This window comes from Camponotus vicinus, unplaced genomic scaffold, assembly GCF_025532165.1.
Source record: "Camponotus vicinus isolate PSW18456_S1 unplaced genomic scaffold, iyCamVici1.0 SCAF_4, whole genome shotgun sequence".
In the NCBI taxonomy this organism is placed as follows: domain Eukaryota; kingdom Metazoa; phylum Arthropoda; class Insecta; order Hymenoptera; family Formicidae; genus Camponotus; species Camponotus vicinus.
Window position 1 is genome coordinate 23509285 of NW_028141976.1, and position 21998 is coordinate 23531282.

At 35.3% G+C, this 21998-nt stretch overlaps 2 protein-coding genes across 7 annotated transcripts in view; one reads left to right on the forward strand and one right to left on the reverse strand.

The window, feature by feature from the left end:
- Sema2a (Semaphorin 2a) overlaps positions 1 to 21998 on the reverse strand; it is a 345146-nt gene that overhangs the window by 201254 nt on the left and 121894 nt on the right. The gene's annotated exons all lie outside the window — the stretch shown is intronic.
- LOC145970279 (uncharacterized) lies at positions 6273 to 16221 on the forward strand. Of its 4 annotated transcripts, XM_083096878.1 has the most exons (13): positions 6273 to 6412; positions 6776 to 6857; positions 13273 to 13391; positions 13488 to 13661; positions 13740 to 13909; positions 14004 to 14094; positions 14169 to 14354; positions 14436 to 14609; positions 14686 to 14824; positions 14900 to 14973; positions 15056 to 15160; positions 15258 to 15598; positions 15882 to 16220. In XM_083096878.1, exons 1-13 carry the CDS (start codon positions 6392 to 6394, stop codon positions 15910 to 15912), a joined length of 1707 nt encoding a protein of 568 aa, XP_082953004.1. In that variant the 5' UTR covers positions 6273 to 6391; the 3' UTR covers positions 15913 to 16220. The 4 variants fall into 4 exon arrangements, with proteins under 4 accessions (XP_082953004.1, XP_082953008.1, XP_082953007.1 ...); XM_083096882.1 differs by lacking the exon at positions 13488 to 13661 and having other exon boundaries at positions 15882 to 16221; XM_083096881.1 differs by lacking the exons at positions 6273 to 6412; positions 6776 to 6857 and adding an exon at positions 11567 to 13199.

Below are 21998 nucleotides of genomic sequence, written 5' to 3' on the forward strand. Positions count from 1 at the left end.
CGCCAAGGCCGATTTCAGTCCGGGTCTACTGGTCAGGGTGCGCTTTACATGAAGCACAATGCAATGGGCGTCGTTATTATGGCCGAGTAGCGTCATAAAGACTGGCGTCTCACTCGCCACACAAAGCGCGCTATTTTGCCGCCCTTCCCAACCTCCTGGCACCCCTTGGCTACCTCCTATCCACTTTTTCCGTCCGTCCATCCGTTCGTGTGTTCCGTTCGCGGGTTGCCAGTAACGGCGTCCTTTACACGCTCTCTTCTTCCTCTTCCTTTGCTTTGTCGGCAGCGGACGGTCTTCGAACGTCACTTGCACCATCAACGCGCTTCTTTTCAGTCTGGATTTCTTCTTTTTCCTGATTTATTTCGGATTATTTCTATGTTTCATTTTAATGTCTCGTTCTGTTTCCTTTCACATAAACAAAAATGCAAAATTTATTTAAACCTATTTCCCGTTTTTCTTATTTAGTTTTCGACTCTACGTACTCTATTCTAAATCTTTAATGCAGATTATCCTTTAATCTTGATAAAATATAACAAGTAACTTTATCGAATGAAAGTATTCGTGCATCTCTTTTTTTACTTTGTTAAGTTTTTAATTTTTTTCTCGTAAAGAGAATCAATACGAAAATTGTAATATCAAATTCAAAAATAATTTAACAAAACATAATTATTCTAGATTCAACAAGAATGCATTTTTTTCTTTCATTCACGATAGATATCTGACAGTAAATGAATCAGAGCCACGCAAAAACGATGTCGCGAATGCTTGGAACGATCGATCTTCTGTAAATCTTCCGCACGCGACAAATCACTCCGTTAGCAAGTGGAGATCCATTAATCGCATTCCCGTTTGCTCTGCCGTAAAAGCTTCGCTTCGCCGACTGCTGGAAGCACAGAGAGGGAAAGCAAGAGATGAGAGAGATGCGGCAATCGCCGCCATATACACTCTCCGGCTCGCTGCTTTTATGGGCCTAATATAAAGAAAGGACCGCGGTCAACTATCCGACACATCCAGACAACGTTTCATGAACTTCCCATGCGGCTAACATAACGTAATCTCTTTCCGTCTAACCTTCGATCTTTTCCTCGACGATATTCGCCAATCTTCTCTCAACCGCTTCTCTCACATTGTCGGATATCGTTACATTTTCCCTCACGATCCCTCTCGTGATTCATCCTACTTCCGATTATTTCAGCTCTCATTACATTCTCATCTCGTACATTCAAAAATTAACTTAGCGTTGCAAATTAACCCAATATTATTATTCACGCGAAAATAGAAACGAATCTTGCACATTTCTCACATTTGCATCCGTATTATCGTACTGTTACTGAATTTATCACGCACGTGCTAGATCTGCGTTTTTTGCATCACGCTATCGTCCGTGTATTCTTCGCGTACGCCTCTCTTACAAGACTTCCTCTCGCGTTTATTTCTCGTGCGAATGAGGCCAATTCTATTGTGCATGGTACTCGGAGCATGGAACATCTTGCTTGCGTTGTTTTTTCTTGAAGGCGTGCGTACAATGTAAAGTTGTAAAAAGGGAGACAGATTCTTTTTTCGACACCGCCATCCTTCTATCTCCTCCATTTTTATATTTAAAACATTTTCTCTCCGCAAGATTAGACACTGCGCATGATAAATTACGAGTAATACAATTACATCGCGTAATTATGATAATTGCGAGCCGTCGCGTCGACTAATTGCATAATTCTCGCTCGATGCGACGCGCGAATGACAGAGCGAGTAATTTTCCATCTTCTCGCACCCTCGTTTTACCTTCTCCCAAACTCTTTGGTAGAGCGCGAAATTCAGAATATAGCGCTCCTGACGAACGAGACCATTGCAGGTGCGCCACGTTCCAATCAACACCCTTTCACGTACGAGACAGCAGCCGCGCGAACTTGTGAAATATGATATTCGAGTTTCTATGTATAAAGCTCTGTCGCGATACGAAATTTTGTCTAAAAGTAGACAAATATAAAATATTCCTCAATCTCCCTTTTACAAGTACTATTCTGCATCTCCGTTTAATCGATTCGACGATATTATCAGCGCAATAAGTGAATGAAGAGAAGATATTTTTATTCATTCAAAGGCGTTTAAAATTATGATCCAAGCGAGCCTCGAAGGAAGGAAGAAAATAACGCTAGAAATCTCGACGAGTGACGTCTAAGGGGTCGTCTGGCGCGCCGAACAGTGCATAGAAATCCTTATACATGCAGTGGCGGGTACATATGCATGCATTTATGCCGACAGGCGAGTCGGAAATTTTTGAGTGTTGCGGATGCAGCCACCCTCGCTAGACAGAAGAGCGTCAAGTGGCAACGCGGAATGAAGGGACTTGGCGAGGAATGCGGGGAGAAGAAGAGCAAGCGAGTGAGCAAAGGCCGGGGATGGTGTGGTGATTGTCGTCGTAAGGATGGCAGAGCCCTGCGGAAGGGTAGCTTAGGTGGCGAAGGTGAGAAAGGAGTACGAGAAGGTGGGGAAGGGTAGGACAGAAGTGCCGAAGGGAGGAGTAACGACGCCTTGTCGCATGCAGAATCGCGGCTCGATAATCGTGATAGAACGGCGCCATTACCGCGGCGCGCAAAATGTCGTCATCGTCGTTGTCATCGTCATTCGAATATTTCCTTCCGCGTTCACCTCTTCGCTTTCGCGTCTCTTCTCTCCTTCCTCCCATTTTTTTCTCCCCTTTTAACGACACATTGAAATCACTTTGAGACGTCGACCGACTTCGCGACGTGCCCCGCGAGCGCCCCTCCGCGCCCTTTTAACGCCACTCCCGGGCCGGAAGTGACAACCTCGATGACGGGTTTATGGCAACGCTCGACTCGACCGAGAGAGCCCCTGCACCGGACCGCTTTTAAAGCGTCGATCTTAATAAATGACAGAGGCGCGCGAGGAAAATCGAAGTGGAAGTTACGGGACGACCCGTGGACTTTTACCGGCGATTTTTCTTCGTTGCGGCGGATTGACGTACCGCGTGATGCGCGAACTTGGACAGTCTCTACAGTCTTTCCACGATCATTAAGATGCCGATGAACGATGAAACGGCTGACTCGTCGAACGAATCGTTCCGATGTTTTGCGAGAAACTAAGTATCGGCAAAATTATGCGAACGGTCACGTATAAGAGAGCCGACTTACTTTCAATTCTCATTCTCGCAGTCTCGCTGCGAACGTACGATCGTCGATGAATATCGAGATCAGCGAGAGAAATCCCTTTCCCGACCTGCTAAAGAGGCTGAGGGAGAGACACATGACTCTCTTAACGTAAAAGCGTAGCTCCCTCCTCTGCGCGCCTTCCGGCATCTCTCCTTCACGTTAATAGTATGCATTTATTCGGAGACGCGGAATTAGAGCAGGGATTGCGTTTGCAGGCGGAAGTGGGCGCGCTCGCCGTTTGAAAATCGCTGGGCAAGACGCTTTTGAATTATTCAATCTCGCGGCGATGGAAAAGAGTCACCTTCCGTCCCTCCGGGCCTCTCCTACGGTTGTGCCGCTTCAACGGTTCTCCTCTCGTGGAAACGATAAACCTAATATTCCCGAGCCTAGCTTCGCCACAGCTGGCTCTCCTTTAAACTTCAATCTCCTTCTACGACCACTCCATGGCGAACCAAATTTTGCCGACATTATTTCCGCTTTCTTTGTGCTCCAAATATCGCTGAGACTATCGGTAGCTAAGAGTGCATAATCTAATAATGAGATGCTAACGTATGCGATAAGCGATACGAACTCTGTATCTTATAATTTCAATTTGACCGAAAAAAAGCAATATGTATATATATATGATAAATATGTGCATAAGAGATAATCATTTCCTTAGAAATTTTTGAAACGTGAGATATAATTGCAAGATGTAAGTATAAAAATTAAATGTAAAATTATGTTCCAGTAAACCGCTTAACGCATTATATCACATTTCCAAGCGGCTTCGCGATTGTGAATTTATATATTGACGCCGCGTCACCCTTCGTGCGAGAATAATCGACGCGATACCGTGTAGCGCGGCGAATGGAACTCCTCCCGGATTCTCTCCATAATTTCCGCGCTAATGCTTCCACATGTGGGAACGGAACTGCAGCACGCAAGTAACCACGAACTGCATCTACATGGTCAAAAGCCGGTCAGATTCAATTACGAGGCAATTTAATAATTCGCCGCAAGCCGAGTCACGTACCGTGCCGAGACAAGAGTCGCCCCTTCCTCCGATTCGCCAAAGTTGCGAACTTGTTTTTGAGCTTGCCACTCGCATCGTTGCCGCGATTCCGCGTCCTTCTCTTTTCCCCGCGTTCCCCTTTCACGTTGCGGACGATGCGCCGCGGCGTTTGCAGAAATTCAAGGCGAAATTTCCCCGTTTTCTACAGACTGCACGATTGCCGGCGCAAACGTGCATAAAAAAGTTTACTTCTCTGTATAGCTTAAACTGGCATTTTAAGTCCAAAAATAAAAAATTAAACCACTACATTTTAATCTCCTTACCATTACTCTTCCTCTTCTTTTATACGCTACATTCCGACAAGTATACTAAACTCTACTTCGGCTTAATTAGATTCAATGAAATTCTATTCTGACATCGACAATAGATTAACTGTCGCGTGCTTCAATTATTCAGACCGAACGCGAATGCAGTTTGGACGTGTATTTCCAGCGTCGATAGAAATTCCGTACGAAAATGGATCGTTTTCGGAAACTCGCCGAATAGAATGCGCTCGCAACGATAGTAGCGCGAGTACATCACGTACTCTTTACATCATGTCGCTCGCGCGACCGGAGGATCCTGCAAAACTTGCGAGCGCCACCGTCGTCCTTATCCGGACGAATATCTCGCCGTTGAAATCGGCGTATTTACGTACTTCCCTTCGGCCAGCGCGAGAATGAATTCAACTCCGGTGGGGTGTCGAACGTAAATCCTCGGCCATTGCGAGACGCGCGATGAAAAGTTGCGAGCCGGCAAGCCGATAACATTGATACGTTAGCGAGAGTCCGCGCTTACGATTTTTTGCGGATCACCAAAACGCGTATCTGTAACGGCAGATTTCCATTCCCTCTTTCTGTGTTTCTCTCTTTATCCCCTCGCGTCCCCTTCTCATCGTATAATAATGCAGTTGTCGAGTTTTTGCCGCGCCGGTCGTCTCGGGAAAATGCACGACGGCCGTGTAGCTGGGCGAGTACGTCGTGCGCGACGAAGGGAATATCAACGGATCCCATCTATGCGTGAAAAATGACAGCGATATATCAAAGGCGCGATCATTAATCATCGGCCTCGCATTCGCGAGCCGTCGGTGTCGTCGCGACGCCGAGGAGGTCTTTCGTCGACTGCCTAGCCGGCGAAATCCGTTTCAGCGAGTACGCTGGGGGTTTCGAAACCTATCGTTCCGCTTCGCAACGCTTGGCGAAATAGAGAGAGACGCACGACCGAGGCGATACCTTTAACTTCTCCGGAAGCGCCGATGGCGAGCGAAATGGAGAGACGGACATACAAATAGAGACGTTTATTTAGAGCCTCGAGATTTATGGTGATTTTACTCACTTTCCGAAATAATAGATCGCTGCGCGATGCACTCGTCCAATAACGTGTCAGGTATTTCAATGCAATCTGGACTCATCGCGATAATTTTATAGTTAATTGGCGTATTTCGTCGGAGAAATTTAAATACATGGCGATTCGACTGATGCTTCAAATACCGGTCATATCGTCGATATATATATATATATACAGGGTGACCCATTTTAACTTAGGCAGCCAAATAACTCGAAAAATAAGCAAGATAGAGAAAAATGTTTTAGACAAAAGTTGTATGGTTTCGAGGGGGCCATAAGATGGTATCATTGGTTTGACCTTGAAGAGTCATTTGAAGGTCACGTGAAGGTCACTTCAATTTTTTTAAATGGAATACCCTATATATTTTTGTACATTCTTGTAGCTTATTTCGAGAGCTTTCCAAAACACTATAATTAAGTACCTTTCCGTTAAGTACTTTTTGAGTTATGATGCTTGAAATAATTTCTTAATTTTACTCTCTAAATTTCTTAGAGTGAAAATGCACTCGAAAAATTGAGTGACAGGTCGAGTCACTCTAGTTAGAGTGATTTTTCACTCATAGGAGTGAATTCTTCTCACTTTTTGTTGTAGAGTGAAAAATTCACTCTGTAAAGTAGAGAAAATATGTATACTCTATTTTGTAGAGTGAATATTTTCACTCTATGTAGTATAGAGTGAAAATTTTTATTCGTCAAGAGTGAGTGACGCGCATGTGAACCGCGCATGGCGCGCATGAGTCCGCCATGCGCGCCATTAGCAATACTGTCGTATTGTCTCGCGACGTTACCACGTGTGCTATTACGTTCCTTAGATTACAATTTCTTAGATTACAATTTTCACAGAAATGCCAACGTATCTTCCTGAGGTAAGTGTCTATAAGAATTTATGTAGTTAATTTATCGATATGTATAAATTATATAAGTTCAACGTATAGCATGTCATAAAGAATGATTAGTTTATAGGTTAGTTATAGGTTAATTAGATTGTATTTCTTACTAAACTAAGTTATGTACAAGAAAATGATATATAAATCGAGATCTCACAGCATGTGCTTCGCCGTACATGTAGTTTTGTTACATTCGGCTTGTATATCGATAAACAAATAGCTATAATGAAAAATAATCTAATGACTTGTAGCTTGCTAAATCGACAAATACATACCACGCGCTGTGAGATCTCGATTATAATCGTTTATTAAAATAATAATAAATAAATTATCCTTTGTTAGGAGACTCTAAACAGTACGGAACAATTGAAACACTTTCTCATACAGAATGGAATTTCGGAAGACGCCGTCAACATCTTAAAAGGTAAGATTTGATTCAATTTGTAAAAAAAGACAACATTTACACACATACCATTAATTCTTAAAGCATTAAAAAGTACATTAAAAAAATAAAAGTTTTCTGTATACTAAAAATATATTTTGGAAATTAAATTATATAAGGAAAAAATTTATTCTTCGAGCAATATTTACAGAGTCCAGTCTTATAATATATAATATTGTGTAAATTATTTTAGCTTTTAATGTCATTTTATTATCATAGTAATTTAAAATAGTTCCACTTGAAAAACACACGGATTTTAATATGATGTAACTATAAATATATATTATAATATTTAATGACAATTTCATCGGTTCAATATTAAATTTAATAAATAAATAAATATTTTTGGAAATTATAATAAATATATATTGCTCACATCCACACAAAGAGATTAGAATATGATTCGTCAGAATAATTTATAATTAATATATTTATTATACACACAATTACATACTAACGTTATACTAACGTTATATAGTTCTGACGAATTATATTCTAATCTCTTTGTGTAGATGTGAGCTATATATATTTATTAAATTAAATATTGAAACACAGCTACAGCTACAATTTTTCAGTTTGATTTGTATTTTCTCATGTACTATTTTTATATGTATTACAGATACCCGAGAATAGATTAAAGTTAAAAAGTGATTAGTTTTTGTGTACATTTACATATCTTTATTTCTGTTTGTTTTACTTTTAAATTTAATAAAAAATTTAATTTCAATTTAATAAAAAATTTTACAAGATAACTTGAAATATTATAAAAAATGACTTTATTTAAATGTTTCAAATGTAAAATGTTATTACCTACAGTTAGACAATATTCTTTGCATTTCCGTCGTCATCATGCTATAATGGTTAGCAGATCTTATTCATCAGGGTTTTATTGCAAACAAGATACTTGTGATAAACATTTTTTAAGATTCGATTCTTTAATTCGCCATATTAAAAAATGGCATGTCTCTGATGAGATATGCGATTCAGATATCCATTCAATGAATTCTGATAATTATAATATTTCCGAAAAAATCGAAATACATTCAAAAGAAGAAATACATGAATTTTGTGAAAATAAAGACAATATTAATTTTCAAGACAGTATTAATTTTCAAGAGTCAAAAGAATTTGATATTTCTAAGAGTGCACAAAAATTTATAGCAAACTTGAGAATGTTATCCAATTTCACTGGTACGGCTATAACTGCTATAACTAATGCAACACAGTGTTTAGTTTCAGATGTTACAGATTTTATTCGCGAGGAAATGCATAATTTTTGTAAAAAACAGAATATAAACATAGAGTCTCCTGATGTTCAGGAATTATTAAATAAATTAAATTTTGATAATTTATTTGAAAAAATGGATACCTTACAAGCTCAAATAAAAGCAGTCAAGAATATTTATCATTATATAGATTCAGTCGAAATACCTCTTGGATTCAGACTGCAGCAATATTTTGATAGAAAAGAACAAATGTGGAGACAAAAAAAAATTTATGAAACTTTTCAGTATGTCCCAATTATAGAAACATTGAAATTAATAATGTCTCACTCGTCAATGCGGAATTATGTTTGTGTTGAACAAAACAGTTCAGATAATTTACTTGTAACTTTTAGAGATGGAATAAGTTATAAACAACATCCATTTTTTCAACGTTATCCAGATGCATTAAGGATTCAACTATATTATGATGATGTAGTTGTTAATAATCCATTGGGCTCTAAAGTTCATCCTCACAAAATTGGAGCTTTTTATTTTGTAATTCAAAATTTGCCTCAATATATTAACTCTTCTTTAGGAGGAATTCATATTCTTAGTTTGTGTCATACTGCTGACATACAAAAATATGGCATGAAAGCTATATTTAAACCATTTTTGCTGGATCTAAGTAAACTTGAAAGTGACAATGGTGTAAATGTTATATATAATGGGACACATTTTATATTAAGAGCAAGTATTGCTACGTCTTATAAGTTAGCGGAACAAAATGGGCGGAATCAATTATAATTGATATTTTTATTTGTTGCTCATTTGTTGCTAAAAAGTTGCCAAAGAAAAAAATTTGTTGCTCTGTCATTTTTTTAAAAAAATCATGTTCCGCTAAAGGAAGATTAAGTTAGCGGAACAATATATATAACAACAAAATTATACGTAATAATAATATAAAAATTTGTTGCTAATTTGTTGCTCTTAAAATATTCAATTTGTTGCTTGCAAAATAAATTTAAACAATAGCGGAAAACTTTTCACAGCGAGCAAAGTTACAAGAGTAAACTATCAGAAAAAAATGTGTTGCTCGCTTAAATTTGGTATTGAGATATAGTTTGAATTTGTTGCTTTCGAAATATCCAAGTTCCGAATTTGTTGCTTGCAAAATAAATTTAAATAATGATGAAAAACCTTTCACAGCGTGCAGAGCTACAAGAGTAAACTACTAGAAAAAAATTTGTTGCTCGCTTAAATTTGGTATTGAGATATTATTTGAATTTGTTGCTCTCGAAATATTCAAGCTTCGAATTTGTTGCTCGCGCAATAAGTTTAAATAATGATGAGAAACCTTTCACAGCGCGCAAAGCTACAAGAGTAAACTACTAGAAAAAAATTTGTTGCTCGCTTAAATTTGGTATTGAGATATTATTTAAATTTGTTGCTCTCGAAATATCCAAGTTTCCAATTTGTTACTCGCGCCATAAGTTTAAATAATGATGAGAAACCTTTCACAGCGTGCAAAGCTACAAGAGTAAACTACTAGAAAAAAATGTGTTGCTCGCTTAAATTTGGTATTGAGATATAGTTTGAATTTGTTGCTTTCGAAATATCCAAGTTCCGAATTTGTTGCTTGCAAAATAAATTTAAATAATGATGAAAAACCTTTCACAGCGTGCAGAGCTACAAGAGTGAACTACTAGAAAAAAATTTGTTGCTCGCTTAAATTTGGTATTGAGACATAGTTTGAATTTGTTGCTTTCAAAATATCCAAGTTCCGAATTTGTTGCTTGCAAAATAAATTTAAATAATGATGAAAAACCTTTCACAGCGTGCAGAGCTACAAGAGTAAACTATCAAAAATAAATTTGTTGCTCCCTCAAATTTGGTATTGGAATATAGGTTGAATTTGTTGCTCTCGAAATATCCAAGTTTCGAATTTGTTGCAATAAGTTTAAATAATAAACAAATTAAATTACAAGAATATGTATATGACGATACAATAACAATTAATAAGATTTATATGGCCTTGAATACTTGTGCCAAATATATTAAGTAAAAATTCAGTCAATATGTTTTCGATGTAATTTAGACTTTGCACGCTGTGAAAGGTTTTTCGTTATTGTTTAAATTTATTTTGCAACCAACAAATTCGGAACTTGGATATTTCGAAAGCAACAAATTCAACCTATATTCCAATATCAAATTTAAGTGAGCAATAAATTTTTTTCTGATAGTTTACTCTTGTAGCTTTGCACGCTGTGAAAGGTTTTTTATCATTATTTAAATTTATTTTGCAAGTAACAAATTCGGAACTTGGATATTTCGAAAGCAACAAATTCAACCTATATTCCAATACCAAATTTAAGCGAGCAACAAATTTTTTTCTGATAGTTTACTCTTGTAACTTTGCACACTGTGAAAGGTTTTCAGCTATTGTTTAAATTTATTTTGCAAGCAACAAATTCGAAACTTGGATATTTCGAGAGCAACAAATTCAACCTATATTCCAATATCAAATTTAAGTGAGCAACAAATTTTTTTTTGATAGTTTACTCTTGTAGCTCTGCACGCTGTGAAAGGTTTTTCATCATTATTTAAATTTATTTTGCAAGCAACAAATTCGGAACTTACATATTTCGAAAGCAACAAATTCAACCTATATTCCAATATAAAATTTAAGTGAGCAACAAATTTATTTTTGACAGTTTACTCTTGTAGCTCTGCACGCTGTGAAAGGTTTTTCATCATTATTTAAATTTATTTTGCAAGCAACAAATTCGGAACTTGGATATATTGAAAGCAACAAATTCAAATTATGTCTCAATACCAAATTTAAGCGAGCAACAAATTTTTTTCTAGTAGTTTACTCTTGTAGCTCTGCACGCTGTGAAAGGTTTTTCATCATTATTTAAATTTATTTTGCAAGCAACAAATTCGGAACTTGGATATATTGAAAGCAACAAATTCAAATTATGTCTCAATACCAAATTTAAGCGAGCAACAAATTTTTTTCTAGTAGTTTACTCTTGTAGCTCTGCACGCTGTGAAAGGTTTTTCATCATTATTTAAATTTATTTTGCAAGCAACAAATTCGGAACTTGGATATTTCGAAAGCAACAAATTCAAACTATATCTCAATACCAAATTTAAGCGAGCAACACATTTTTTTCTGATAGTTTACTCTTGTAACTTTGCTCGCTGTGAAAAGTTTTCCGCTATTGTTTAAATTTATTTTGCAAGCAACAAATTGAATATTTTAAGAGCAACAAATTAGCAACAAATTTTTATATTATTATTACGTATAATTTTGTTGTTATATATATTGTTCCGCTAACTTAATCTTCCTTTAGCGGAACATGATTTTTTTAAAAAAATGACAGAGCAACAAATTTTTTTCTTTGGCAACTTTTTAGCAACAAATGAGCAACAAATAAAAATATCAATTATAATTGATTCCGCCCATTTTGTTCCGCTAACTTATAAGACGTAGTATTGCTGCAGTTTGTGCTGATGGATTGGCCGCTCATCAGTTATTGGGATTTTTAAGTCCATCTGCTAAATATTTTTGTAGACTCTGCATGATCAATAGAGATGATTTCAAGAATAATAGAAATTTAAAAGTTGTTTCTTTACGTACAAAACAACTACATAACAAACAATTAAAAGAAATAAATACTCAACGAACATTAAAAGAAATTGAACATTCTAAAACAAAGTCTGGTATTTTAGAAGATAGTGCATTACATTCTTCTCGCTTTTTTCATTGTACAAATAATTTAGTCTTTGATCCTATGCACGATATTTTAGAAGGTATCGCACCAATGGAATTAAAATTGGTTTTACATCATTATAATACCTGTGGCGATTATAATTTTAACATAGATTTGTTTAACAACAGAATAAATTTATTTCAATATGGTTTACCAGAAAATAAAAATAAACCTTCCGCAAATTTTTCTTCGGCTTCTATTAGATATCAAAGAGATTACAAACTTTCACAAACTGCTGTACAAACATGGTGTTTATTAAAAGTTTTTCCTTTTTTGGTTTCAGACTTAATACCTGAAAATGATAAATATCTATCGTTAATTTTAATATTGAATAGAATAAACGAAATAGTATTCGCTCCAAAATTAAGACACTCTATTTTACCATATTTATCAGAATTAATCGAAGAACACAATTGTTTATTCCGAGAATTATTTCCAGCTATAAGTCCAATTAATAAGCATCATCATTTAACTCACTACCCTCAGTGTATATCTTTTTCTGGTCCTTTACGTTGGTTAAATTGTTTACGATTTGAAGCGAAACATAATGTTTTAAAAAAATATGGATCTATTGTATGTAATTTTAAAAATATTACAAAAACCTTAAGTAATTATTGTCAGTTATCTCAGTGCGCAGTTTGGGGTACTAATGAAGAACCAAGAATCAAATTAAAATATGTTAACGGATCAAAAGTTTATGTTGAAAATACTTATTGCTGGCAGCAATTATATCACATGAAATATCAGAGTAAAGACAAAATTATTAAAGTTGATAAAGCAGAGGTTTACAGTATAGAATATCGAAAAGGTTTGTTTGTTGCTCTTGACAGTGGAGTACAAAAAAATAGTGAAATTACATTTGGTTGTATTCAAGAATTAATAATACTAAAAGACAATGAACTGTGGTTATGGTGTGAAGAATGGCAGTATCTTGGTTATAATGAATCATTAAATGCTTATCTTGTGCATCCTAAGTTAGATTCATTTAGATTTATAAACACTGATGAGTTATGTGATCTAAAACCATTTGCATTATGGACTGATTTTAAGACTAATTTATCTTACATTGTTCTTCATCATATATTATTATAAAAATACTTTATAACTATATCTTGTATATAATCATTGTATATAATCACAAATTTTTTATTTTTTATTCATATATTTATGTATATTAAAATTTTAATTCATCCATCTAAATATCTTGTACATATATACATTTGCTTTTTATTTAATCTACACACTGTAAAAGCTTAATATAAAATTATATTATAAATGATATGGGAGATATCAAAATACAAAGATATGGACATCATAAAGACATCAGAATATAGTTAGTACATGTCCGTTGTATTTATTATTACAAAATTTCTAACTTTTTAAATACATTTCTTTAAGTTAAATTCTATATTTTAGATGAAGGAGTTGACGGTTACGCCTTCATGGAATTAACTGAAATTGACTTGAAAGAACTTAAAATTAAGATTGGCCCAAGGAAAAGAATATTAAATTTAATTAATGCTTGCCATAATGTGGTAAGAGCAAAGATTATTCTTATATACCTTACACACACACACACACACACACACACACATTTAGTACAAGTTATTAATCATACATATGAATGAAAGTCTTCACAGGAAATTTTACTTGATGAAGTAAATTTAGTGCAATTAAATACGCAGAACCAAATATTTAACAATGAAAACGTACAAAATAAAGAAAATATTTTATCTACAACAGAAAATTCGTCTAGTCCAAAATGCCAAAAAGCATTAGTTCCTTTTGAAAATAAAAGCAAGGAGGTAAAAAATTGATATTAAAAATATAAACATTTAATATTTTTATTTAATATTTCTATGACATATAATTGTTGTTTATAGATACATCGAGATTTTGATATTAGATCCTGGATTAAAGAAAACGAAAAAGAATCTAAAAGAAATCCATCACTTATCAATATTTTAGATTCAGGTATTATTCACCCTACTAATAGACAAGAACTTATAAGAATTTGTTGTGCGGGTTTAATACAACTTAACAATAACAATTTGTAAGTAATAATATTTTGTTATTGATTTATAGTATAAACAATATTTACGTAATATTATATATAGATATGATTATATTTATTTTTCTTGTTAAAGATATCCATCACACGAATTAAAAATCGAATTAGCGAGGCAAATTATTACACAGTTTCCGAAACTTCGATCAACTCTTTCTGAAAACGGCTACGTAAGAAGACTTTTTATATATTTTAAAATTGAAATATACATAAACCTATTTTTTCTATTTTATGTTGGTTTTAGGAACATTTTTATGATAATAAAACAAATCAGGGTTTTATAGAGTATCGTTTAAAAACCATGAGAAAACATTTAAGTCCATCTAAAAAAAGAAAAGCTATTTCTAAAGAATTAAAAATAAAAAAATCAAGAATATTAAAAGATATAAAACAAGAAAAATATTTGGAAGAAGATATATTTACATTAAAGGTAAATATTATTTGATAATATAATTATATACAATTAGGATAATGAAATAGTGTGTTAGATCAATAATTATCACTATCATAGGTTGCTGAGCTTGCTTTAAAAATGCCGAATGAAACAAATAAAGATGATATATTTCGACTGAGCGATGAAACGAGATGTAATCGCCAAAAACAAATAAAAGAATCTGATCAAGAACTAACATTGAGTGACATTTTAAAAATGTACCCACGTTTTAAGGATTATAAAGGCGAATTGGTTGGAAACAGTTTTATTTATCTTTTTTAAGTCTTTAATATATAAATGTTGTCCTTATTATTAATGTTTTTTATAGATTCACAGAGAATTTCTAGCTGAATTTCCAGATAATGATAAGTTTTTGGCACAATTTACTACTTTCTACGTGCCGAGAATTTTACAATATTGTTCCCTGAACGCACCATATTTACTACTACATGTTAATGATATTGAAGGTAATAAAATAAATCAGATAATCTACAAGATTTCTCTGAGTATATATCTTAATAATCATTACTTTATTTTTACAGATAATATGAAAGCTTTAATTTTATTACCGCATTTATTGCCGTCTCCTAATTATACCAAAAGTAAAAAGAAAAATGTAAATAATATATAAATATGTATAATTATTTATTCTAATAAAAAATATATTTTAATATAAAGTTTTTATACATATATTTTAGGACACAGAGATAACATCAATGAAGAAGAAAAGACACTCAGTGGAATATTCAACTTTATGCTCAAGATTAACAATCCTACATAAAAGTTTACTCATATTTAAAAATGTATGTATCTCTCTTCTAATTAAAAGCATCATTTTACTCAGCATTTTTATTCAATAAACATGGATAAATATTAATTAATTAATATTTATACTTTTAGGCACAAGATGATTTATTTTTAAATGAATGCTCGCAAAATAATAAAAATAAAAATGTGCAACCTTATTTAATATGTAGTAAGACTAGTGAGGAAAGAAAAGGAATATATTATATTAAGGCAGATGATCATTTAATCGAAATTGGAAGCAATGGCTTGCAAGCTTTTGATATTTTATTGAAACTGCATTATTGTTTTGATGTACATTTTTCTGCAGATTTGATTAATTTTTATAATTTTATCACTGGTTGCATACTACAGTTAATACAACCCAAAGCATGTTGTGTAGCATTTGATGTTACTCTCAAAAATTTATCTACAAACAAAAGCATTCATTTACATGAGTAAGTATATACATATAATATATATAGAGAGATAAATATATTAGAGATTTTCGGTTATTTTAATTTACTTAATACTAACAAAAAATGTATATGCGTTCAATTAAAGTATGTGCTATTGTTATCCATTAATTTGTGCCACTTCAGCTTTTTTCTCTTTAGCGTTTGTAAAATTATTCACTTTAATTTTAAAATAAATTTATAAGAAATGTGATAAATTTTTGCAAGCCTCTATATACGAGTTAAATATTTTATTTGAGAAATAATAAATTAATTATTTTTTCAGATCATCCGATTATGATGATGAAGAAATTTAAAATATACTTAAATTTTTAACTCCCATGTGATTAAATTTCATATAATTTTTATTTTCATGTAAGAAATTTAAAATATACTTAAATTTAACTCCCATGTGATTAGATTTCATATAATTTTTATTTTTATGTAAGAAATCTATATTTTGTGATTCAGATTTATTTTATATAATTTTTATTTTCATATAAGAAATCTATATTTTGTGATTCAGATTTATATTTAATATATATTTAATAACTAAAATATATTTAGTATAATAACTATAATAGAATATTTCGATACTATGATAATATACTAACAATACTCATAATTTTATATGTTAATATATATAATCTTATACATAATTGATAATATAAATATTTGTTCTCTTATAACTTGTGTTATTTTTAACCTATTTCTTATGGTATACTTGCCTTTTAACATAAAAATATTATTTTAGTTCCAGCTTCTGATTTCTTGTCGCAGTTATTTTGATTATCAATGTTAGAAGCAAGAAAATAGATACTTCAAATTACGAAATATATTGAAAGATAATGTTCATAAAATGATGCTTGCGATCAGAGAGATTGGTATAGTATATTTCGAAAACTTTTGCTTTAATAATGAATAGCCATAAAATTAATATGACATCTAGTTTATTTTTTTAAATGTCATTTTGTCATGTTAAATTTACAATTTTATTTATTTTTTATAGCAAAAAAGTTTTCGTAAGATTGTAAACATGTTTCTTTTTGCGTGTAACGTTAAATACATTTATATGACTGTGACAAGAAAAAAGGAGACTTAATCGGCTTTTACACAGATAGCATGCTACGTGCGATGTGCAGCTTCTATTAGTTCAAATAAAAAGCAATGATTGCTTCTCATTTCAACTAATCGAAGCTTTACGTCATATACGTAACATGTTATCTTATTATTAGAAAACGGAAAGAAGAATGAAAGACGGCTAGAATCTCACTTCCTAAGAGTGAATCTGTTCACTCGTAATTGAGTGAAAAATAACTTGACGAAAGTGATGATTCCACTCTCGATCGAGTGAATTATTCACTTCGAACCGAGTGACACATTCACTTTAGGTTCAGAGTTAAACAGTTCACTTTTGTGAAAAGTGAATGTTCACTAATTACGAGTGGCAGTATTTTCACTATCACTTGGAGTGAATATTCACTCGTTTGGAGTTAGATTTCACTCTAAGAAATTTAGAGAGTACATAAACCGTAAAATATCTTGTAAAATATTCATTTTTCGATTATCTTACCTTAATACTTTTATGTACAAAATAATGAGAGAAATCAATTGGTGTAAAGAAAACACATAGTTGTTTTTAAGAAAAAATATGGAATTGTTAATTGCAAATTACATATTTTTTCTTCGAAACAACTATGTGTTTTCTTTACACCAATTGATTCCTCTCATTATTTTGTACATAAAACTATTAAGGTAAGGTAATCGAAAAATGAATATTTTACGAGATATTTTACGGTTTATGTAAAATTAAGAAATTATTTCAAGCCTCATAACTCAAAAAGTACTTAACGAAAATGTACTTAATTATAGTGTTTTGGAAAGCTCTCGAGATGAGCTACAAGAATGTACAAAAATATATAGGATGTTCCATTTAAAAAAATTGAAGTGACCTTCACGTGACCTTCAAATGACTCTTCAAGGTCAAACCAATGATACCATCTTATGGCCCCCTCGAAACCATACAACTTTTGTCTAAAACATTTTTCTCTATCTTGCTTATTTTTCGAGTTATTTGGCTGCCTAAGTTAAAATGGGTCACCCTGTATATATATATATATATATATATAGAAGTGAAATCTCTCGCCATGATAAATTAAATAAAATATCATAAACAGCGCGCGCCGTTTAACGCGAGTTTGTTCAGTTTAATTAATCCCGAAGGTACGCGAAACAGTCTCGCCACAATACCAGCAGTACTTTATTGCCATCGCTGTTTACAGTTGTGTCAACAGGATTCATATCTGAGCACATTACGATTCATCGTACGTCGGATTACGAGCGTTGTCTTTTTTTTTATATCGAATAACGATGCAAACGCGGCTGAAAGAGAACAATACGCGATACATTGCAACATTGCAGCGGTGATACATTTAGATATCTGCGGAAAAACGGATATATGTGTGAGAATGACAGAAGAAAAAGAGAGAGAGAAAGAGAGAGAACATGCGACAAGCGAGAGAAAAAATGGAAGGATTGCATCGATGGCTTTGTTCTATTGTGTCGTTACGTCGTTAATGACATCGTTTTTGCACGCCATGTCGACATTCGAGATCGCTCGCGCTCTCTTTTTCTCTTTCTCCCCTCTTCCTCGCACGCGCGCACATGTGTACACTAGGCTTGAAAATCGCGTGAAACGCGTCGGCCGCACGCACGCACGCACGCACGCGAATACACACGCATCGATGACAGCGCATTCACGCGTGCGCGCGTTGATGTCATTATAAACGAGCGAGCGAGTGGATCTGCACTCAATTTGTTTGATATCCTCGCCACGTATAATCGACGAACTCTTCCTCGTATACCGTCCCTCGCCCGTTTCACCTACATCCACCAGCACGACACGCCACTTTGTCATCGTAATACGTCCTGCCGGGACCCTCCGAGTGCCTCCGAGAAAAGCGGTTCCGTAAAAAGTGCGCGTCCTCGGCGTGGGACTTTGTCGACGGGGATCTATCGAGGATGTGCTCGGCACGGGGTCTCGCTTCGTGTGAACGAGGCTTAAGCGCCATCAGAGGGTAACGATCGCCACTTAAATATCATGATTTGCCGTTTTCACCCTACCTATACGTAAGTGTGATCTCCTCGCCTTCGTATCATCATTTAACAACATTATTGCAAGTAACGCTTGAAACTGCACATAAGTACCTGGATATGCATAGGAAAGTGTCACGTACAATCGCGTATGATTTCTCGAAAGTTGATTAATCAGCGACAAAGAGAATTCGCGCCTTGTAACGTCTTCATTTACATGCGTGTAATTATCTTAAAATATCTAATAATATATATATGTTTATTATTATAAAAAATTATTGTATATTTTTTCTATTTATTTTTTCATTTTTTTATCCTATGTACAATATTTTTTCAAACTGCAATTGTTGCTCTCTCCGATTAATTAATACGATTGCGTGTGTAATAAAATACGATAACAAAGTATATATAACGAATACATGGGAAATATTCATGAAATTCCAATGAACAAGTCCCTCCTCTGGAATTTCGAGGATAGCGACGATAATAATCTTCCAAGTGACATTGTCTCGTGCAATCCCGCTTCAATGTCCTGACAAACGTACGGAAGGTGTATGGATGCGAGGGGACGCGGTGGGGACGCGCGGAGTCGTAAAGGGAGTAAATAAGGGGTATCCCACTGTGCCCGGGCTCGACTTATCAGATGCCGGTCATGTAAACCGATTCTGGCGAGATAAAAGCCCGGCGTCCACCAGCCCGGCGTCGGCGTCGTTGCGGCGCTCGCGTGAACTCACGCACACCCGCGTGCGCGGTATGCAGGTGCACGGGGCACCGACACAGCACGTCGACGTCGCTTGTAACACGAAATGAATGATGATTCATGCCGCACGCGAGCGATTTCACGTCGTGTTCCCGTATTCTTTACCGACGTAACGGGGGGTAAGTGGGGAATAATATGCCGTCATTTGGTCTTCGTGCAACAGGGAGCTAGCTCCCGCGGCCCAATCGATACCCGTCGCCGTATGTCGCGTGTTTTGCAGGTTTTTCCTCGTTTTCACGAGACCTCTGCCCCCTCGCTCTCGCGCTTCTTCGATGCGTGCGTCTTCATTTCCCGAGCGAGATATCGATCGCGTCGGGAAAAGGAAAGGTTGCCGCGAGGAAAGGTATCGCGCGACAAGTTTCATTGTTTTTCGCGGCGAGTCAAAATTACTCATGAATTATGCGAGAGAAAATTATCCGCGAAATTATCTCACTTCCGACGTTATAACGCAATAAAGCCGCCAGGTAGTCCGCGCTACAGCTTTTAATAAATAATTGCCCGCGAAAATGCACGCCAGTTAACGTTCGCATTTATATTTGGCCGGTGCATTTTAATGCACGCGGTACCGCGTCTGCCGTCGCGACAATGCGCCATTAAATACCGGCAAACCGGCAAATTAACGTGCCAAGAGAATAACGTTTCTGCAGCGCACTTTTTGAAAACTATCGCGTTGCGCACGTCGCGTTAAGCGTAGCTGTCAAAAAACGTCATGTAAAAAAAATTATTAGATTATACATCGCACCAATAGCAGTACGCGTTCTTCTAACGCGTCCGTATAATGCTCCGAGAGAAATATTATGTTACAGCTGATTACGTAATTGTCGAGAAATATAACAGTGAGAAATCGATCTTAGTTTTCTACGTACATGCGAGAGTGCACGGCTAACATGGACGCGATACGACATCTGGAAGAAGAAGGTATTTGCGTTTACCCTCGACTAACCTAATGCTACGATCCCAAGAGCTTCATTACAAATAGACGATGCACTCCTCGCGATTACAAAGGGAGAGAGAGAGAGAGAGAATATACCGCAGGAGAAGAGATCGCAGAGCAAGGGATCGGATGATTCTACTTACTTGATCTTCATCTCTCGGAGAAATTCTGTTCCGAGAGATTAGGCAGACCCGCAATTTCGCGAGCAAAAAGCCGTGAATGTTTAATGTCATTCGCGAAACCACAAACCGACGACCGCGTTTTTAACTTTTATTTCATCGCACGTACGAGTGTGTCCTCATTCGTGTATGCGCTCAAGGACGCGATAGTTAATCGCTAATGTATCACGACCACAAGCCAATTAACACAAGCACGAGAAACACTGAAATGCGACGATCGATATCGCGATAAATCTGTGCGTCATAAAAACCAAGTAAAATATCGAAAGGGACTCTAAAAAATGCTATGAAAATTGTAAACATCATTTTAAATAGTTGAATTTTAAATAGTTGAAGTCTTCGAGTCTGTAATTACGCACAATTATTTTACTTTTCGAAAAGTTTAATACTTGAAAAATAATAATTGTATTTTTTTCTCTCTCATAATGTGTGATTTTCTTTCATGTAGATTATTTCACCTAGGAAACGTCATGCGTGTAACAAAATGACTATAACAAGAAAATCGATTAAATTAAAGGCACATGGCTATTATAAAAATGAAGATTAAAAACTCACTCAGCTCTTTGCTGCTATTACCAGAAAGATGATCAAAAGAACATTCCGCCAACGTATGGGCTATCCTTAACGAACTTTCGAAATAATTACCCGCCGAGGATTAATTATGTTCACTTTAATGAAGAGTATATCAATTTTATCTGAGAATTCTTCATGCCAAAGGCCCGCGAAAAGTTTCAGCATCAAATAAAATTACGCTTTAATTGCATCAAGAAGACCGGTCGGTCTTTTCTGGAACTCATCGCTAGATATTCCCGACGACGACGGCAAAGATTTCCATCTCGACGGCCGAAAGATATAAATCGGGGCTGTTGAAAGTACTTTCTTTCGCGGCACGTCCCAGAAGATCTCCGCGAACACCCAAAGTGTCCTCTCCAACTTGGAGCGTAAGGATGGAGCAAGGTGCGCCGGTTAAATAATAATTGGCCCGCTGTCAGTCGGCTCACGTGCTAAACTTTATTGGAATTGGATCCGTAATCTCGGCACATTTCCCCAGATGCAGAGACTCATAGTCCCAGCCGCTATCCCTTCGTCCGCCGTCAGCTCTGCGATCTTCTTCGCGCTCAACTACACGGTTCTCACCGAGGGACAAATGGGAATTGGGGAATGGATCGTAATCTGACGGCCTACCTAACTCCGATACCTTCGCGTTTCTGAGGAGCAGTTACTATCCGAGTACCGTAAGAGATACGGCCCGTACGATTTCGACTTAACGTCACGTTACCTATCGTATTAGTCTCTTGTGCAAAAGTGTTTCAGAAAGACCCCCTTGGTTCAATAAAGCAGCTGCTGCTCGATTGGATCGAAAGATCCGGAACATACATTTTCCACCGAGAATTTCTAACACTTCGTGTATTATGTTAACAATAAGTAAAAAAAACA